Consider the following 15,502-nt stretch of genomic DNA (forward strand, 5'->3'; position numbering starts at 1 on the left):
CCGAATTCAGCTTTGTTCGAAACTTCGGCCACCCGGCGGACATGCCGGCTGGTGGTATGGGTCTCCCGGTGGGGCGGGAGACCCGGGTGAGCCGTGGAAGGTAGCAGGAGCGAGGGGGCCCTCCCGCTCCTTGTAATGACAGCTGATTGGCTGCCCAGCTGCATTGGTTGTCATTACAAGAAAGCCGACCGTCTGCTTTAACCACTTGCCGACCGCCCACCGACTTTTTACTGTGGCAAGGTGGCTCGGCTGTGTTCCGTGACTGGGGTGCATGTGGTTCCGGCGGCACGAGCCGCGCTCCCGCTGGGTTTAGACACAGCGGGAGGTGGGCCGCGGGAGGAGAGGCGGTGATTGCCGCTGCCCTCCCACGATCGTCCAGGAAACAAATGTAAACAAAGCAGGTGAATCTTCTCTCAGACAGGCAGGGAGAGATCAGCAGTTGCATCTAAGCTACAACCCTGATCTCTCTGTGCCGGTCACAGAACCCCCCCCCCCCCCCCCCCCACACACACACACACACACACACACACACACACACACACACACACACACACTGATCACCCTTAATCCCCTTTGATCACCCCCAGTATTAACCCCTTACCTGCCAGTGTCATTTATACAGTAACAGTGCATATTTAGCACTGATTACTGTATTAGTGTCACTGGTCCTCAAAAGCAAAAAGTGTCAAAAATGTCAGTTAGGGGTCCGATCTGTCCGCCACAATGTCGCAGTCCCGCTAAAAATCACAAATCGCCGCCATTACTACTAATAAAAAATGAATAAAGTCCAAAAATCTATACCGTAGTTTGTAAATGCTATAAATTTTGCGCAAACCAATTACAATACACTTTTTGGGATTTTTTTTACCAAAAATATGTAGAAGAATACAAATTGGCCTAAACTGATAAAAAAAAAAAAAATACATTTTTTTATTGGGAATGTTTTATAGCAGAAAGTAAAAAATATGGTGTTTTTTTTTTTCAAAATTGTCGCTCTTTTTTTGTTTATAGCGCAAAATCTAAAAACCGCACAGGTGATCAAATACCACCAAAAAAAGAAAGCTCTATTTGTGGGGAAAAAAGGACATCAATTGTATTTGGGTACAGCGTTGCACGACCACGCAATTTTCTGTTAAAGTAACACCGAATTGCAAAAAATGACCTGGTCATTAAGGGAGTAAAACCTTCAGGGGCTGAAGTGGTTAAACAGTACCAGGGTGACGCCTCTAGCTGCAGGCATCACCCCAGTTCAACCCCCTGAAGCCGAGGCCGAATATTTGAGTTCCATCGGCACTAAGGGGTTAAAGACACTGGCATCCTAACAACCAATAACCTCATCGGTTAATAAGGAGGATGTCTGTTGCTTCCACAGCATCCAACTTTGACCCTCCTGTGCTCTTCTCCCTCAGCACTGGGGTCACATTAGCTGAGTGATGAAGAGAATTGAGGGAGAAGAAAAACATAGGCATACTTGTCAGTTCCAGTGTTCAAAAGTGTATTAGCTTTGGAAGAATAAATTCCCTCTAACATTGGGTGTTCTATGTGTGGTTGTTGCTGCATTGTATAAAACTATTAGAATGATTTTTTTACATTTTAGAATGGAACGTGGAAGAAGGGGTTTGGGACTTTATATGAGACTCATGGCCAACAGAGTCTCCATCCCTAAATGCATACAAAAAAAAAACAAGAACAATAAAAACTTGGGACTTTATATGAGGTGTGACCAGCTACTAATGTAGGGGTAAAATTTAGTAAAAGAAAAAGATCCAATATAAAATAAATAGTAAATTTATTGGTAGAACCAGTAATGCTGAATATATAGCCCCAAAATATGGGAGAAGCCATGAATGATACAATCGTAAATATATAGGACCGTAACAATGGTACATGGTAATACAATAATGTCATGGTAATAACATAAATAAAATACAAAAATGGGAAATAATGTATACAGTCATAAAACAGTTGATCGCATGTAGAAACTTGTAAAAAATGGCCTGTAGAAGACAATGCGTTTCGTGAACAAATTTCACTTCGTCAGGAGTAGGCATAGTATAAGTATCTAGAAAGAATATACATAGATAAACAACAGTATATGCCCAATAATCACAAGGTCTCAAACCAATCAGAGTGTAACTTACAATATGATATCAAATATAAAATGATTAAAGGTAACAGGTCATTCAAGGGTATGTCCAGCCAGGGAACTGCGGGAGCAAGGCACGTGTGTGTCAAGCAGGCTTGATGAATTGAATTGTGCAAAACAGCTCTCCAAAAGGGGATCTCAGACCCTTCACTCCTAGAAGTATATATCTATAAAATTTTGAAATGGGTCGCCTTGTGACTGTCCATAAGTTTAAAGGGTGATTTGACTTAAAAAAAAAAAAAAAAGGTTGAGAAACACTGATCTAGATGGTTTGGCTCTCCAGCAGCTGTCACACTAAAATATACTGGGTGGAGTAACCCTTTAAAATGAGGATAGGTGGGACAAATAGAGTGACTCATACACCTAGCATGGTGGGAACCCTAGACAATCAAAAGCTTTCAAGAAGACGTCTAGGTGATATGAACTATTAGGAGTTTATCATTTGGTTAGCGCTCTTTTTGCCATAACCTTTTTTTTTTTTTTTTTTGTATAAGGTGCTCAGTGTCTATAGTTTTGTCCTATAAAATGTTCTTATGTATCTGTAGGGGATATAGTGTACAGTATTTGTTTTGTATTGTGTTCTCATGTATTTGTAGGTGATATTCTGTATTTGTTTTGTATTGTGTTCTCATGTATTTGTAGGTGATATTCTGTATTTGTTGTGTATTGTGTTCTCAGAGATGTCTGGAGGGATATTCTCACCCCTGGAAACCCTGCAGGATCTGGACAAGGCCAGCTGCCACCCCCTGGCATGTTACCTGTGCCACGAGCAGTATGAGCACCCGTGTCTGCTGGACTGTTATCACAGCTTCTGTGCCAGCTGTCTTCGGGGCCGGACCACGGACAACCGACTTACCTGTCCTCTCTGTGGGTAGGTGGCTTCGATTACAGTACTCACCTAGATGTAGGGAATTCTTGATATGAAAGAACTAGTTTGTGCCACAGGTTACTTTATAGATTCACTATAATGCCAAAAGTATTGGTACGCCTGCCTTTACACGCACATGAACTTTAAAGCGGTGTTCCACACATACACATACAGTAGCTGCTGACTTTTAATATTAGGACACCTATCTGTCCTTTAATCCAGCGGTGTTGGCCCACCGCCTGATGTTTCTATCGGCTTTCAGGTGCTGTCACCACCATAGCCTGTAAGGGAGACCGGCAGTGAAGCCTTGTGGCTTCACAGACGATTCCCTACTACGCATGCGTGAAGTGGGCTGCACTTTCTGAATGGCCCGGCGGGCAAGGAAGGAGGAGGTGGGAACCGAACATCTGACGTCCGACAAAAGTGGGGGCAGTTACCTGTCAAAAACAGGTACCCACTCCCCCCAAAATGTGGCACCGGAGGAGGAGGGAGGGGGTGTAGACAGATAAGTGAAGCTTCCAAGCTTTATTGGCATCCCAGTCTTGGTCCCTAGGGTTCAATATTGAGTTGGCCCACCCTTTGCAGCTATAACAGCTTCAGCTCTTCTGGGAAGGCTGTCAAGGTTTAGGAGTGTCTATGGGGATGTTTCACCATTCTTCCAGAAGCGCATTTGTGAGGTCAAGGCACTGATGTTGGAGGAGAAGACCTGGCTGGCAGTCTCCGCTCTAATTTATCTCAAAGGTGTTCTATCAGGTTGAGGTCAGGACTCAGGTTGTGCAGGCCAGTCAAGTTCTTCCACCCCAAACTCGCTCATCCAGGTTTTTATGGACCTTGCTTTGTGCACTGGTGCGAGATCATGTTGGAACAGGAAGGGGCCATCCCCAAACTCCTTCCACAAAGTTGGGAGCATGAAATTTTCCAAAATGTCTTGGTATGCTGATGCCTTAAGAGTTCCCTTCACTGGAACTAAAGGGCCAAGCCCCACCCCTGAAACACAACCCCCACACCATAATCTCCCCTCCACCAAACTTTACACTTGAAATAATGCAGTCAGGCAAGTACGGTTCTCCTGGCAACCTCCAAACCCAGACACGTCCATTGGATTGCCAGACAGAGAAGCATGATTGGTCACTCCAGAGAACACATCTCCGCTGCTCTACAGTCCAGGGGCGGCATGCTTTACACCACTGCATCCGACACTTTGCATTGCACTCGGTGATGTAAGGCTTGGATGCTCTGGCTCGGCCATGGAAACCCATTCGGTTAAGTTCTCAATGCACTGTTGTTGTGCCAATCTGAAGGCCACACGAATTTCGGAGGTCTCTAGCTATTGACTCTGGAGAAAGTTGGTGACTTCTGCGCACTGTGCGCTTCAGCATGCGCTGACCCCACTCTATCATTTTACGTGGCCTACCACTTCGTGGCTGAATTGATGTTGCTTCCACTTTGTTATAATACTACTATCAGTTGACCGTGGACTATTTAGTAGCAGGGAAATTTCACGGATGAACTTATAGCAAAGGTGGCAACCTATTACAGTACTATGCTTGAATTCACTGAGCTCCTGAGAGCGACCCTTTCTTTTACAAATATTTGTAGAAGCAGTCAGCATGCCTTGGTGCGTGATTTTATACACCTGTGGCCATGGAGGTGATTGAAACACCCAAATCCAAAGATTTGGAAGGGGGTCCCAATACTTTTGGCAATATAGTGTATCAATAAATACGTACAAAAAATGTATCAATGTGCAAAAATTCATACCTCATGAATAAAGAAAATCAATAAATAATCAAATTCATCAATAAGTGTAAACATAAATCATCCACATGTAAAGTCTTCTGTGAATCAATATGTATAAAATTGCAAAAATATAAAGTCTCTCCTAAAAAGTTTAAAAAGGCAATCAATAATTTCAAAAACTTTGGGGCAAAAGATTAATTTTCAGACACTGCAATTTAACTTTATTTGGACTTTTATATGAAATTATTGATTGCCTTTTTGCACTTTTTATGAGAGACTTTATATTTTTGCACTTTTATATATTGATTTACAAGGGACTTTACATTTGGATGATTTACACTTATTGATGAATTTGATTATTTATTGATTTTTCTTTATTCACAAGAGATGTACTTTTGCACATTGATGATTTTTTTGCACGTATTTATTTATATGTATTAGACCCCTTTCACACTGGCAGAGCCTGCCAGCGGATCCGCCTGTTCAGCGGGTATCTCTCTGCTGATCCCTGCTGAGCAGGCGGATGACAAGTCCACTAATGTAGAGCAGACACGGACACAGCCTGCTTTTCTCTATGGGCAGTCGGTTGGGAAGGGACCACCTGTCTGTTTCTAACTGACCTGATCCACCATACGGATGGGTAATGCATCCTCATCCGTCTGTTTTTACCGGACAGAATCAGATCTGAAGTCGGCGAGTGTCAACAGATATATGTCCATTGACATCCACCGCTCCATAAAGGACAATGGGTGGTTCAGTCGGGTCCGCCTGAAAAACTGACAGATGGACCTGATCAATCCGTCAGTGTGAAAGATGCCATAAGGTCCCATAGTAAAGTGCGGTATCCCTAGCATATTGTAATGCATTCTTTTATTTCCGAGCATGCACAGACTTGATCACTCAATTTTTCATGAACGAATACTAAACCGATTTAACGAAAAATGTTTGTTCGGTTATTTTACAAGAAAAAATGTTGTGTTTGTCCCTTCGAATAATTCCGCTTGAACTGTTGGGACTGCTCTTGAAGTCTGTGTACTAATGATCAGATTATCAGACGATCGCTCAGAAAGCGGCGTTTTTCATCCGATTTTCTCATTATGTATTCGAGGCATCAGCCTATATTCAGTTATCCAATCGGATACAATCAGGGGTCGAGTCCTGCAGGAACGCATGGGAATGACGTTCCCACACTATTTCTACAGCAGGAACGCCGTTCCCATTGCTCCAGTCCTCCTGCAGGACAAGGGCAGCCAGAAGGCAGAACAGTGAAGGCAGCCGCAGCTGCTCGCGGTGCCTCTACAAACAGGCCGGCAGAGAGGGGCGTGCACAGCGGGATGACGTCACTCCAGCAAAGGGAGAGTGCACAGCAAGCAACACCAGCCCAGGCCTAGAGCGCGCGTGGAATGGACAGGCGTGGGCATGGCCTGACTGGAGTGGAGTGAGTCGGTCGGTGAGGCGGCGAGGCAAGGTGAAGGCAGCATATGCCAGAAGAAAACTGCAGGTCAGTTTTAGAAGTGGCACTGTGGCAGCCTGCCTGGGAGGTGAGTCACTGGAGCAGTGAGTCCACAGTCCACTCACTGCACATTTGCCTCTCATACCGTCCCTCACACTGTAAAATTCTGTCAGCATGTCAGCCACATTGTCATTTTCAGGAGTGTGTGACTCACACACCCCTGAAAATGACAATGTGGCTGACATGCTGACAGAATTTTACAGCTGAACTGCTCCACTTACCTTACCTGCCACTTCTAAAATCGAGGCTCCCGGGCCTGCTCTTTGTGTGCTGGCTGTGTCTGGTTCCTTTACCGCGTGCTGCTGCCTCGCCTTACTGGTGACTCCACTGATGCTGTCCACACACTCTGGGCCTTCAAATGCATAAACATGAAATATTCGTGGCCAATTTGTCACAAATGTTTCATGTTTATGCATTTGAAGGCCCAGAGTGTGTGGACAACATCAGTGAAGTCACCGGTAAGGCGAGGCAGCAGCACGCAGCAGAGGAGCCAGACACAGCCAGCACACAAGGAGCAGGTCCGGGGACATCGATTTCAGAGGTGCCAGGTAAGTGGAGCAGTGAGTCCACTGCGCATTTGCATTCTCGTGCCACCCTCACACCCTGGAAATGACAATGTGGACTGACATGCTGACAGAATGTTACAGTTGAACATGGCAAACATGTATAATACATTGTCATGTAACATTTATGCTTTTAATATCCATTGTTTCTTGACAATGGGAATCAAATGCAATAAATGTTGCATTGTATTTTCTGTGAAATATATGAGCGTACATTTTTTTTTGGGGGGGGGGGGTGGATCTTGGGAGAGTTCCCACACTTTTTTCCCCAGGACTTAACCCCTGGATACAATATAGAAGAGCCAAATTGAATTTGCCTCTGTCAATGTATTTCTACATATTCAAATAGTGTTGGTGTGACCAGCAATGGGGTTTCAATTTTTTATACCACTAAATGTATGAATTGTATAGAATGGGGCAGAATAAAAGTAGCCGGGGGGAGGGGGGGGGCAAATAGGCAGAAACCAGTTCTTCTTTTACATGCAATACTTATCTGATTGGTCGATGTGAATAGTTTGCAGTTTCTTATTGGATGAACATAGAAGGGTTGAACGCTCCCCGTGCACCTTCCCCTATTGTTACATTATATAGGAAAGGGGGGTCATTGTGCGGATTAAAATGTTGGTGGGTGATAGTAAGTTCAGAGGATGGGAGGAATATACACTCAGTGCCGGATCGCTCTGCCTGCACCCACCAAACACAGTCTCACCGATCACAGAGGATTTAGCTGCGGACAGCTGCAGGACAAGTGCTTCTACTTATAGCTCAGACAGAATGTGGGACAAAGGCTGCAGGGACAGGAACTGATAACAGGGACCCGCTATTGTCATCCTGGAAGCTGCTGATAGCGTCTACTTTTATAAAGCACACGTCCAAGAAATATAATAAACAAATTATATATATATATACTGTATATATACACACTTTTTTTTAATCAAATGCCTTTTGTTTAAAGAGTTTTACAGGGTTTAGTCATATTTATTGAATCTGGAATACAAACACATATTTCATGTTTCATCCCTTTAAACACGCTGCTACTACAGAAATTAATTGTTCATGTGCCAGAAATATAGAGAGCTCCAACCTTCCTATCTGACATGGCGACACGTGGTGTCAGCCCTGCCTACGTAATTTCTGAAGTGCAAAGAACACAGACACATCCTTTTCTCCACCTCCTCTTCATTTTCTTCCACCCTTGTCTCAGTACCAACACCTCCTCATTTCATCCCATCCACCTCCTCATCTACACACCCTCACCTCGTCATCTTATCTTCCTTCTCATCTCTATACCCTCACCTTCTCTTCTCCATACCCTCATCTCCATACCCTCACCTCTTCATGTCTATGCCCTCACCTCCTCATCTCACTCCCTTCCTCATCTCCATACCCTCACCTCTTCATCTCATCCCCCTCCCCATCTCCATACCCTTGCCTCCTCATTTCATCCCCATCCTCGTCTCCGTACTCTCACCACTTCATCTCATCCCCCTCCTCATCTCTATACTCTCACCCCCTCATCTCAACCCTGTCCTCATCTCCATACCCTCACTTTCTCATCTCTTTGCCCTCACCTCCTCATCTCACCCCCTTCCTCCTCTCCATATACCCACCTCTTCATCTCATCCCCCTCCTCAACCCCATACTCTTGCCTCCTCATTTCATCCCCATCCTCATCTCTATACTTTCACCTCTTCATCTCATCCCCATACTCTCACCTCCTTATCTGTTCCCCATCCTCATCTCCATACTATTTCCTCCTCCTCTCCATACCCTTACCCCCTCATCTCATCTCCCTCCTCATCTCCAAACCCTCACCTCCTCATCTCCATACCCTCACCTCCTCATCTCATCCCCCTCCTTATCTCCATACCCTCATCTCCTAATCTCCATACCCTTACCCCCTCATCTCACCCCCCTCTTCATCTCCATACCCTCACCTCCTCATTTCCATTTCCTCACCTCCTTATCTCACCCCTTCTTCCTTTCCATACCTTCACCTCTTAATCTCATCCCCCTCCTCATCTCCATACCCTCGCCTCCCCATTTCTTCCCCATCCTCATCTCCATACTCTCACCTCTTCATCTTATCCCCCTCCTCATATCCATTCTCTCACTTCCTCATCTCATCCTCCTCCTCATCTCCATACCCTGACCCCCTGATCTCATCCCCCTCCTCATCTCCATACCCTCACCTCCTCATCTTTATGCCCTCATCTCTCCCCCTTGCTCATCTCCATACCCTCACCTCCTGATCTCGTAACCCTCCTCATCTCTATACCCTCACCCCCTCATCTCATCCCCCTCCTCATCTCCATACTCTCACCTCCTCATTCCCGTGTCCTCACCTCCTTATCTCACCCCTTCCTCATCTCCAAACCCTCACCTCTTCATCTCACCCCCTCCTCATCTCCATACCCTTGCCTCATTTCATCCTCATCTCCATACTCTCACCTCTTCATCTCATTCCCCTCCTCATCTCCATATTCTAACACCCTCCTCTGCATAATCCCACCCCCTCATCTCCATACTCTCACCCCCTTATCTCATTCCCCTCCTCATCTCCATACCCTCACCTCATCTCCCCCCCTTCCTCATCTCTATACTCTCACCTCTTCATCTCATACCTCTCCTCATCCCCATACTCTCAGCTCCTCATCTCATCCCCATCTTCATCTCCATACCATCTCCTCCTCCTCTACATACCCTTACCCCCTCATCTCCATACGCTCACCTCTTCATCTCATCCCCCTCCTCATCTCCATAATCTCATCTCTATGCCCTTAACTCCTCATCTCATTCCCCTTCCTCATCTCATACCCCTCCTAATCTCCATACCCTCACCTCCTCATCTTATCCCCCTCCTCATCTCCATATCCTCAACTCCGTATATTACCCCCTACTCATCTCCATACTCTTACACCCTCATCTCATCTCCCTCCTCATCTCCATACCCTCACCTCCTCTTTTCCTTGTCCTCACCTCCTTATCTCACCCCCTTTCTCATCTCCATACCCTGGCCTCCTCATTTCATCCTCATATCCATACCCTTACCGCCTCATCTCATCTCCGTCCTCAACTCCATACCCTCATCTCTTCATCTCATCCCCCTACTCATCTCCATGCCCTCATCTCCATACCCTCACCTCCTCATCTCTTTGCCCTCGCTTCCTCCTCTCACCCTCTTCCTCATTTCCATACCCTGACCCCCTCATCTCCATACCCACACCTACTCATTTCACCGATCTCCTCATCTCCATACCCTCACCTCTTCATCTCATCCCCATCCTCATCTCCATTCCATCTCCTCCTCTCCATACCCTTACCCCTCATATCACCCCCCCCCCCATCTCCGTACCCTCACCTCTTCATCTCATCCCTTTCCTCATCTCCATACTCTCACCCCCCTCCTCATCTCCATACCCTCACCTCATCTCACCCTCTTCCTCATCTCCATACCCTCACCTCTTCATCTCATCCCCCTCCCCATCTCTGTACCCTCGCCTCCTCATTTCATCCCCATCCTCATCTCTATACTCTCACCTCTTCATCTCATACCCCTCCTCATCTCCATTCCCTCACCTCTTCATCTCATCCCCATCCTCATCTCCATACCCTCTCCTCTTCATTTCATTCCCCTCCTCATCTCCATACTATTACCTCCTCTCATCGCCATACCCTGACCCCCTCATCTCATCCCTCTCCTCATCTCCATACCCTCACCTTCTCATCTCTATGTCCTCACCTCTTCATCTCACCCCCTTCCTCATCTCCATACCCTCACCTCTTCATTTCATTCCCTTCCTCATCTCCATACTATTACCTCCTCTCATCGCCATACCCTGACCCCCTCATCTCATCCCTCTCCTCATCTACATACCCTCACCTTCTCATCTCTATGTCCTCACCTCTTCATCTCACCCCCTTCCTCATCTCCATACCATCACCTCTTCATCTCATCCCCCTCCTCATTGCCATACCCTCACATCCTCATCTAATTCCCTGTTTTCTTTTCCGTGCGACCTTTTTTTCCTCTTTTCAAAGTTTGTTCCAACAACAAAGTCTTTTTTAAACAAGTAAACATTTCTGAAGCCTAGATCCTGACATATTGACTTCTCATCTCTATAAAAGTTCTCCATGGCCAGGACGGGTGACCCTCCTGTTGTTCTTTTTTAAGGCTGGGTGGATTAAAGGCTTCACAAAACTTATTAGATTACTAAGCAGACTGCGTTAGAGGATATATGACCGACTCTGTGAAACACAATATCTGAGAAGTGAAGCTTACATGCAGGTGCTCCTTCTTTTATTAACACCACATATTGCTCACTATGCGGAGTAACAAGGAGATGATGATGACCCAACATTGCGCTGAAGCCTGCGTTTTTGAACATTTCCTACGTTTTATATTCTCTCCAGCTCAGCCACACTGACCTCACTTCACCTTACTCCAAGACATTGTCTCATTATCTCAGGATGCTGATAAGTGATGCAGAGAGCACGTAAGATGTGTGCTGTCAGCATAGAAACCAAATAGATCTTTCTTTTATATCTTTCATATATTCATCCGTTTGTCTGTCAGTCAAATGTCTTTTATGGGTGAAAAACGTTCCAACTAACGACACCTTATCACTAGGAGCACTTTATGGTGTTTACTGTAAAAGTTTTTTTTTTTTTTTTTCTCCAGATTTCATCTTTATTTTACTATAGGGTGTTCTATTGTTATTATTGTCACCATAATTAATACTATTTATATTTATAGTTTACATTGATTTATTGTATTTATTTTATTTCTATTATTCAGCCAATGCCCATTATAAAAGAGCTTTCCCCGTATTTCGCTTTTAGAGACTTTGATCAACTGGGTTAGTGAAGTGTAAGATATACACTGCTCAAAAAAATGAAAGGAACACTTTTAAAACACATCAGATCTCAATGGCGAAAATATCATGCTGGATATCTAAACTGATATGGACTGGGTAATGTGTTAGGATCTATACTGGTATGGACTGGGTAATTTGTTAGGATCTATACTGGTATGGACTGGGTAATGTGTTAGGATCTATACTGGTATGGACTGGGTAATTTGTTAGGATCTATACTGGTATGGACTGGGTAATGTGTTAGGATCTCTACTGGTATGGACTGGGTAATTCGTTAGGATCTATATGGATCTTGTATGGACTGGGTAATGTGTTAGGATCTCTACTGGTATGGACTGGGTAATGTGTTAGGATCTATACTGGTATTTTTCTCTAAAAGATAATAAAAGTACAAAGGGTGCACCAGCCTAGCGCATTACCTTTGCAAAAATGTATTTAAAAAATATATGTACATCATACTCACAAACAAAGGACTTGTTCAAGCGTGATAAAATATATATATATATATATATATATATATATATATATATACACACAGTATCTCACAAAAGTTCGTACACCCCTCGCATTTTTGTAAATATTTTATTCTATCTTTTCATGTGACAACACTGAAGAAATGACACTTTGCTACAATGTGTCCAAAGTGTCGATATTTAGTGTGGCTGCCATTATTTTCCAGCACTGCCTTAACCCTCTTGGGCATGGAGTTCACCAGAGCTTCACAGGTTGCCACTGGAGTCCTCTTCCACTCCTCCATGATGACATCACAGAGCTGGTGGATGTTAGAGACCTTGCGCTCCTCCATCTTCCATTTGAGGATGCCCCACAGATGCTCAATAGGGTTTAGGTCTGAAGACATGCTTGGCCAGTCCATCACCTTTACCCTCAGCTTCTTTAGTAAGGCAGTGGTCATCTTGGAGGTGTGTTTGGGGTCGTTATGTTGGCATACTGCCCTGCGGCCCAGTCTCCGAAATTAGGGTATCATGCTCTGCTTCAGTATGTCACAGTACATGTTGGCATTCATGGTTCCCTCAATGAACTGTAGCTCCCCAGTGCCGGCAGCACTCATGCAGCCCCAGACCATGACACTCCCACCACCATGCTTCACTATAGGCAAGACACACTTGTCTTTGTACTCCTCACCTGGTTGCCGCCACACATGCTTGACACCATCTGAATCAAATGAGTTTATCTTGATCTCATTAGAACACAGGAGATGGTTCCAGTAATCCATGTCCTTAGTCTGCTTGTCTTCAGCAAACTGTTTGTGGGCTTTCTTGTGCATCATCTTTAGAAGAGGCTTCCTTCTGGGAGGACAGCCATGCAGACCAATTTAATGCAGTGTGTGGTCTGAGCATTCACAGGCTGACCCCCCACCCCTTCAACCTCTGCAGCAATGCTGGCAGCACTCATACGTCTATTTCCCGAAGACAACCTCTGGATATGACGCTGAGCACGTGCACTCAACTTCTTTGGTCGACCATGGCAAGGCCTGTTCTGAGTTGAACCTGTCCTGTTGAACCGCTGTATGGTCTTGGCCACCGCGCTGCAGCTCAGTTTCAGGGTTTTGGCAATCTTCTTATTGCCTAGGCCATCTTTATGTAGAGCAACAATTCTTTTTTTCAGATCCTCAGAGAGTTCTTTGCCATGAGGTGCCATGTTGAATTTCCAATGACCAGTGTGAGAGAGTGAGAGCGATAACACCAAAATTTAACACAGAAGCTCAGGGGGTGTCACCATCACAATTAATGCCTGCACAAGATTGCAATTTGCATGTTTGCACTTTTCAAGAGTAATTTTTTCAGATGGAGGAGTGTTAGAAGATATAATAAGGACTGAGCACACATATTGAGTTTGGACTTTTTTTCATTCATTTTTTGATTATAAAGTTGATTGTAATTATTTATATATATATATTCACGCATCTGTCACCTCTGCACTGGTATACTTGCAAGGATAGTCTGTTATACTTCATTATTGTGCTTGTGGAAGGCTGTATTAGTAAAAACTGGAATCAGACCTCGCAGATGGATAATAGTAATGCATCAGATGGTTAATACATACCCTATATACCATGGTGTCAGAGCGATGTACTATGTTTTATTGTATTATTTTTGTATTACTACTGTATGTATTATTTTAAATATATTTTTGCAAAGGTAATGCGCTAGGCTGGTGCGCCCTCTGTACTTTTATTATCTATTAGAGTTCATCTGGGTTCCCTGGCCTGTTTGGAGTGGCAGCACAGCCGAAACAGCGGTTAGACAAGAGGAGTTAGAAACATTTACTCCTCCACGCAACCAACTGCTAGCAATTCTCAAGCGAGGGAGGAGCATTCTCTTTGTCTTTCTCATATAATGGTATGGACTGGGTAATATGTTAGGAAGGAAAGGATGCCACATTGTTTAATGAAAATGACAATTTCAACCTATAGAGGGCTGAATTCAAAGACACCCCAAAAATCACAGTGAAAAAATGATGCAGCAGGCTAATCCATTTCACTGAAACTTCATTGCAGCAACTCAAAATGGTCCCCAGTAGTTTGTATGGCCCCCACGTTCTTGTATGCATGCCTGACAACGTTGGGGCATGCTCCTAATGAGATGACGAATGGTGTCCTCGGTATTTCCTCCCAGATTTGGACCAGGGCATCACTGAGCTCCTGAACAGACTGAGGTGCAACCTGGCGGCATCGGATGGACCGAAATATAATGTCCCAGAGGTGTTATATTGGATTTAGGTCAGGCGAGAGTGGGGGCCATTCAGTGGTATCAATTCCTTCATTCTCCAGGAACTGGCTGCATACTCTCGCCACATGAGGCCGGGCATTGTCGTGCACCAGGAGGAACCCAGGACCCACTGCACCATTGTAGTGTCTGACAATGGGTCCATAGATTTCATTCCAATACCTAATGGCAGTCAGGGTGCCATTGTCTAGCCTGTAGAGGTCTGTGTGTCCCTCCATGGATATGTCTCCCCAGACCATCACTGACCCACCACCAAACCGCTCATGCTGAATGATGTTACAGGCAGTATAACGTTCTCCACAATTTCTTCATACCCTTTCACGTCTGTCACATGTGCCCAGGGTGAATCTTCTCTCATCTGTGAAAAGCAAAGGGCACCAGTGGCTGACCTGCCAATTCTGGTGTTCAATGGCAAATGCCAAATGAGCTCCACAGTGCCGGGCAGTGAGCACAGGGCTCACTAGAGGACATCGGGCCCTCAGGCCCCCCTCCTGAAGTCTGTTTCTGATTGTTTGGTCAGAGACATTCACACCAGTGACCTGCTGGAGGTAATTTTGTAGGGCTCTGGCAGTGCTTATCCTGTTTCTCCTTGCACAAAGGAGCAGATACCGGTCCTGCTGATGGGTTAAGGACCTTTTACGGTCTCGTCCAGCTCTCCTAGAGTAACTGCCTGTCTCCTGGAATCTCCTCCATGCTCCTGAGACTGTGCTGGGAGACACAGCAAACCTTCTGGCAATGGCAGGTGTTGATGTGCCATCCTGGAGGAGTTGGACTGCCTGTGCAACCTCTATAGGGTCCAGGTATGGCCTCATGGTACCAGTAGTGACACTGACCCCCCTCTATAGGGTCCAGGTATGGCCTCATGCTACCAGTAGTGACACTGACCCCAGCCAAATGCAAAACTAGTGAAAAACAGTCAGAAAAGATGAGTAGGGAAAAAAATGTTAGTGGCTTCCAACTGTAAAACCATTCCTGTTTTGGAGGTGGTCTCATTGTTGCCCATCTAGTGGACCTGTTGTTAATTTCATAAAAACTAAAGCAATTGAAA

At 45.1% G+C, this 15,502-nt stretch overlaps 1 protein-coding gene across 2 annotated transcripts in view; it reads left to right on the forward strand.

Moving 5' to 3' along the window:
* Positions 1-2,826: 2,826 nt before the first annotated feature.
* Positions 2,827-15,502, forward strand: part of RNF207 (ring finger protein 207) — a gene marked incomplete at its 5' end in the record, with an annotated part of 137,641 nt that continues 124,965 nt past the window's right edge. Inside the window, one exon of one of the 2 annotated variants that reach the window (XM_082273313.1) lies at positions 2,827-3,017. In XM_082273313.1, coding sequence (XP_082129439.1) covers positions 2,827-3,017 — 191 coding nt within the window. Of the gene's footprint in view, positions 3,018-11,077; positions 11,327-15,502 lie in introns of those variants that run through there. The other variant, XM_082273314.1, reaches the window with a different exon arrangement.

Source organism: Pelophylax lessonae (assembly GCF_965119305.1).
Source record: "Pelophylax lessonae genome assembly, chromosome: 12".
Taxonomy (NCBI): domain Eukaryota; kingdom Metazoa; phylum Chordata; class Amphibia; order Anura; family Ranidae; genus Pelophylax; species Pelophylax lessonae.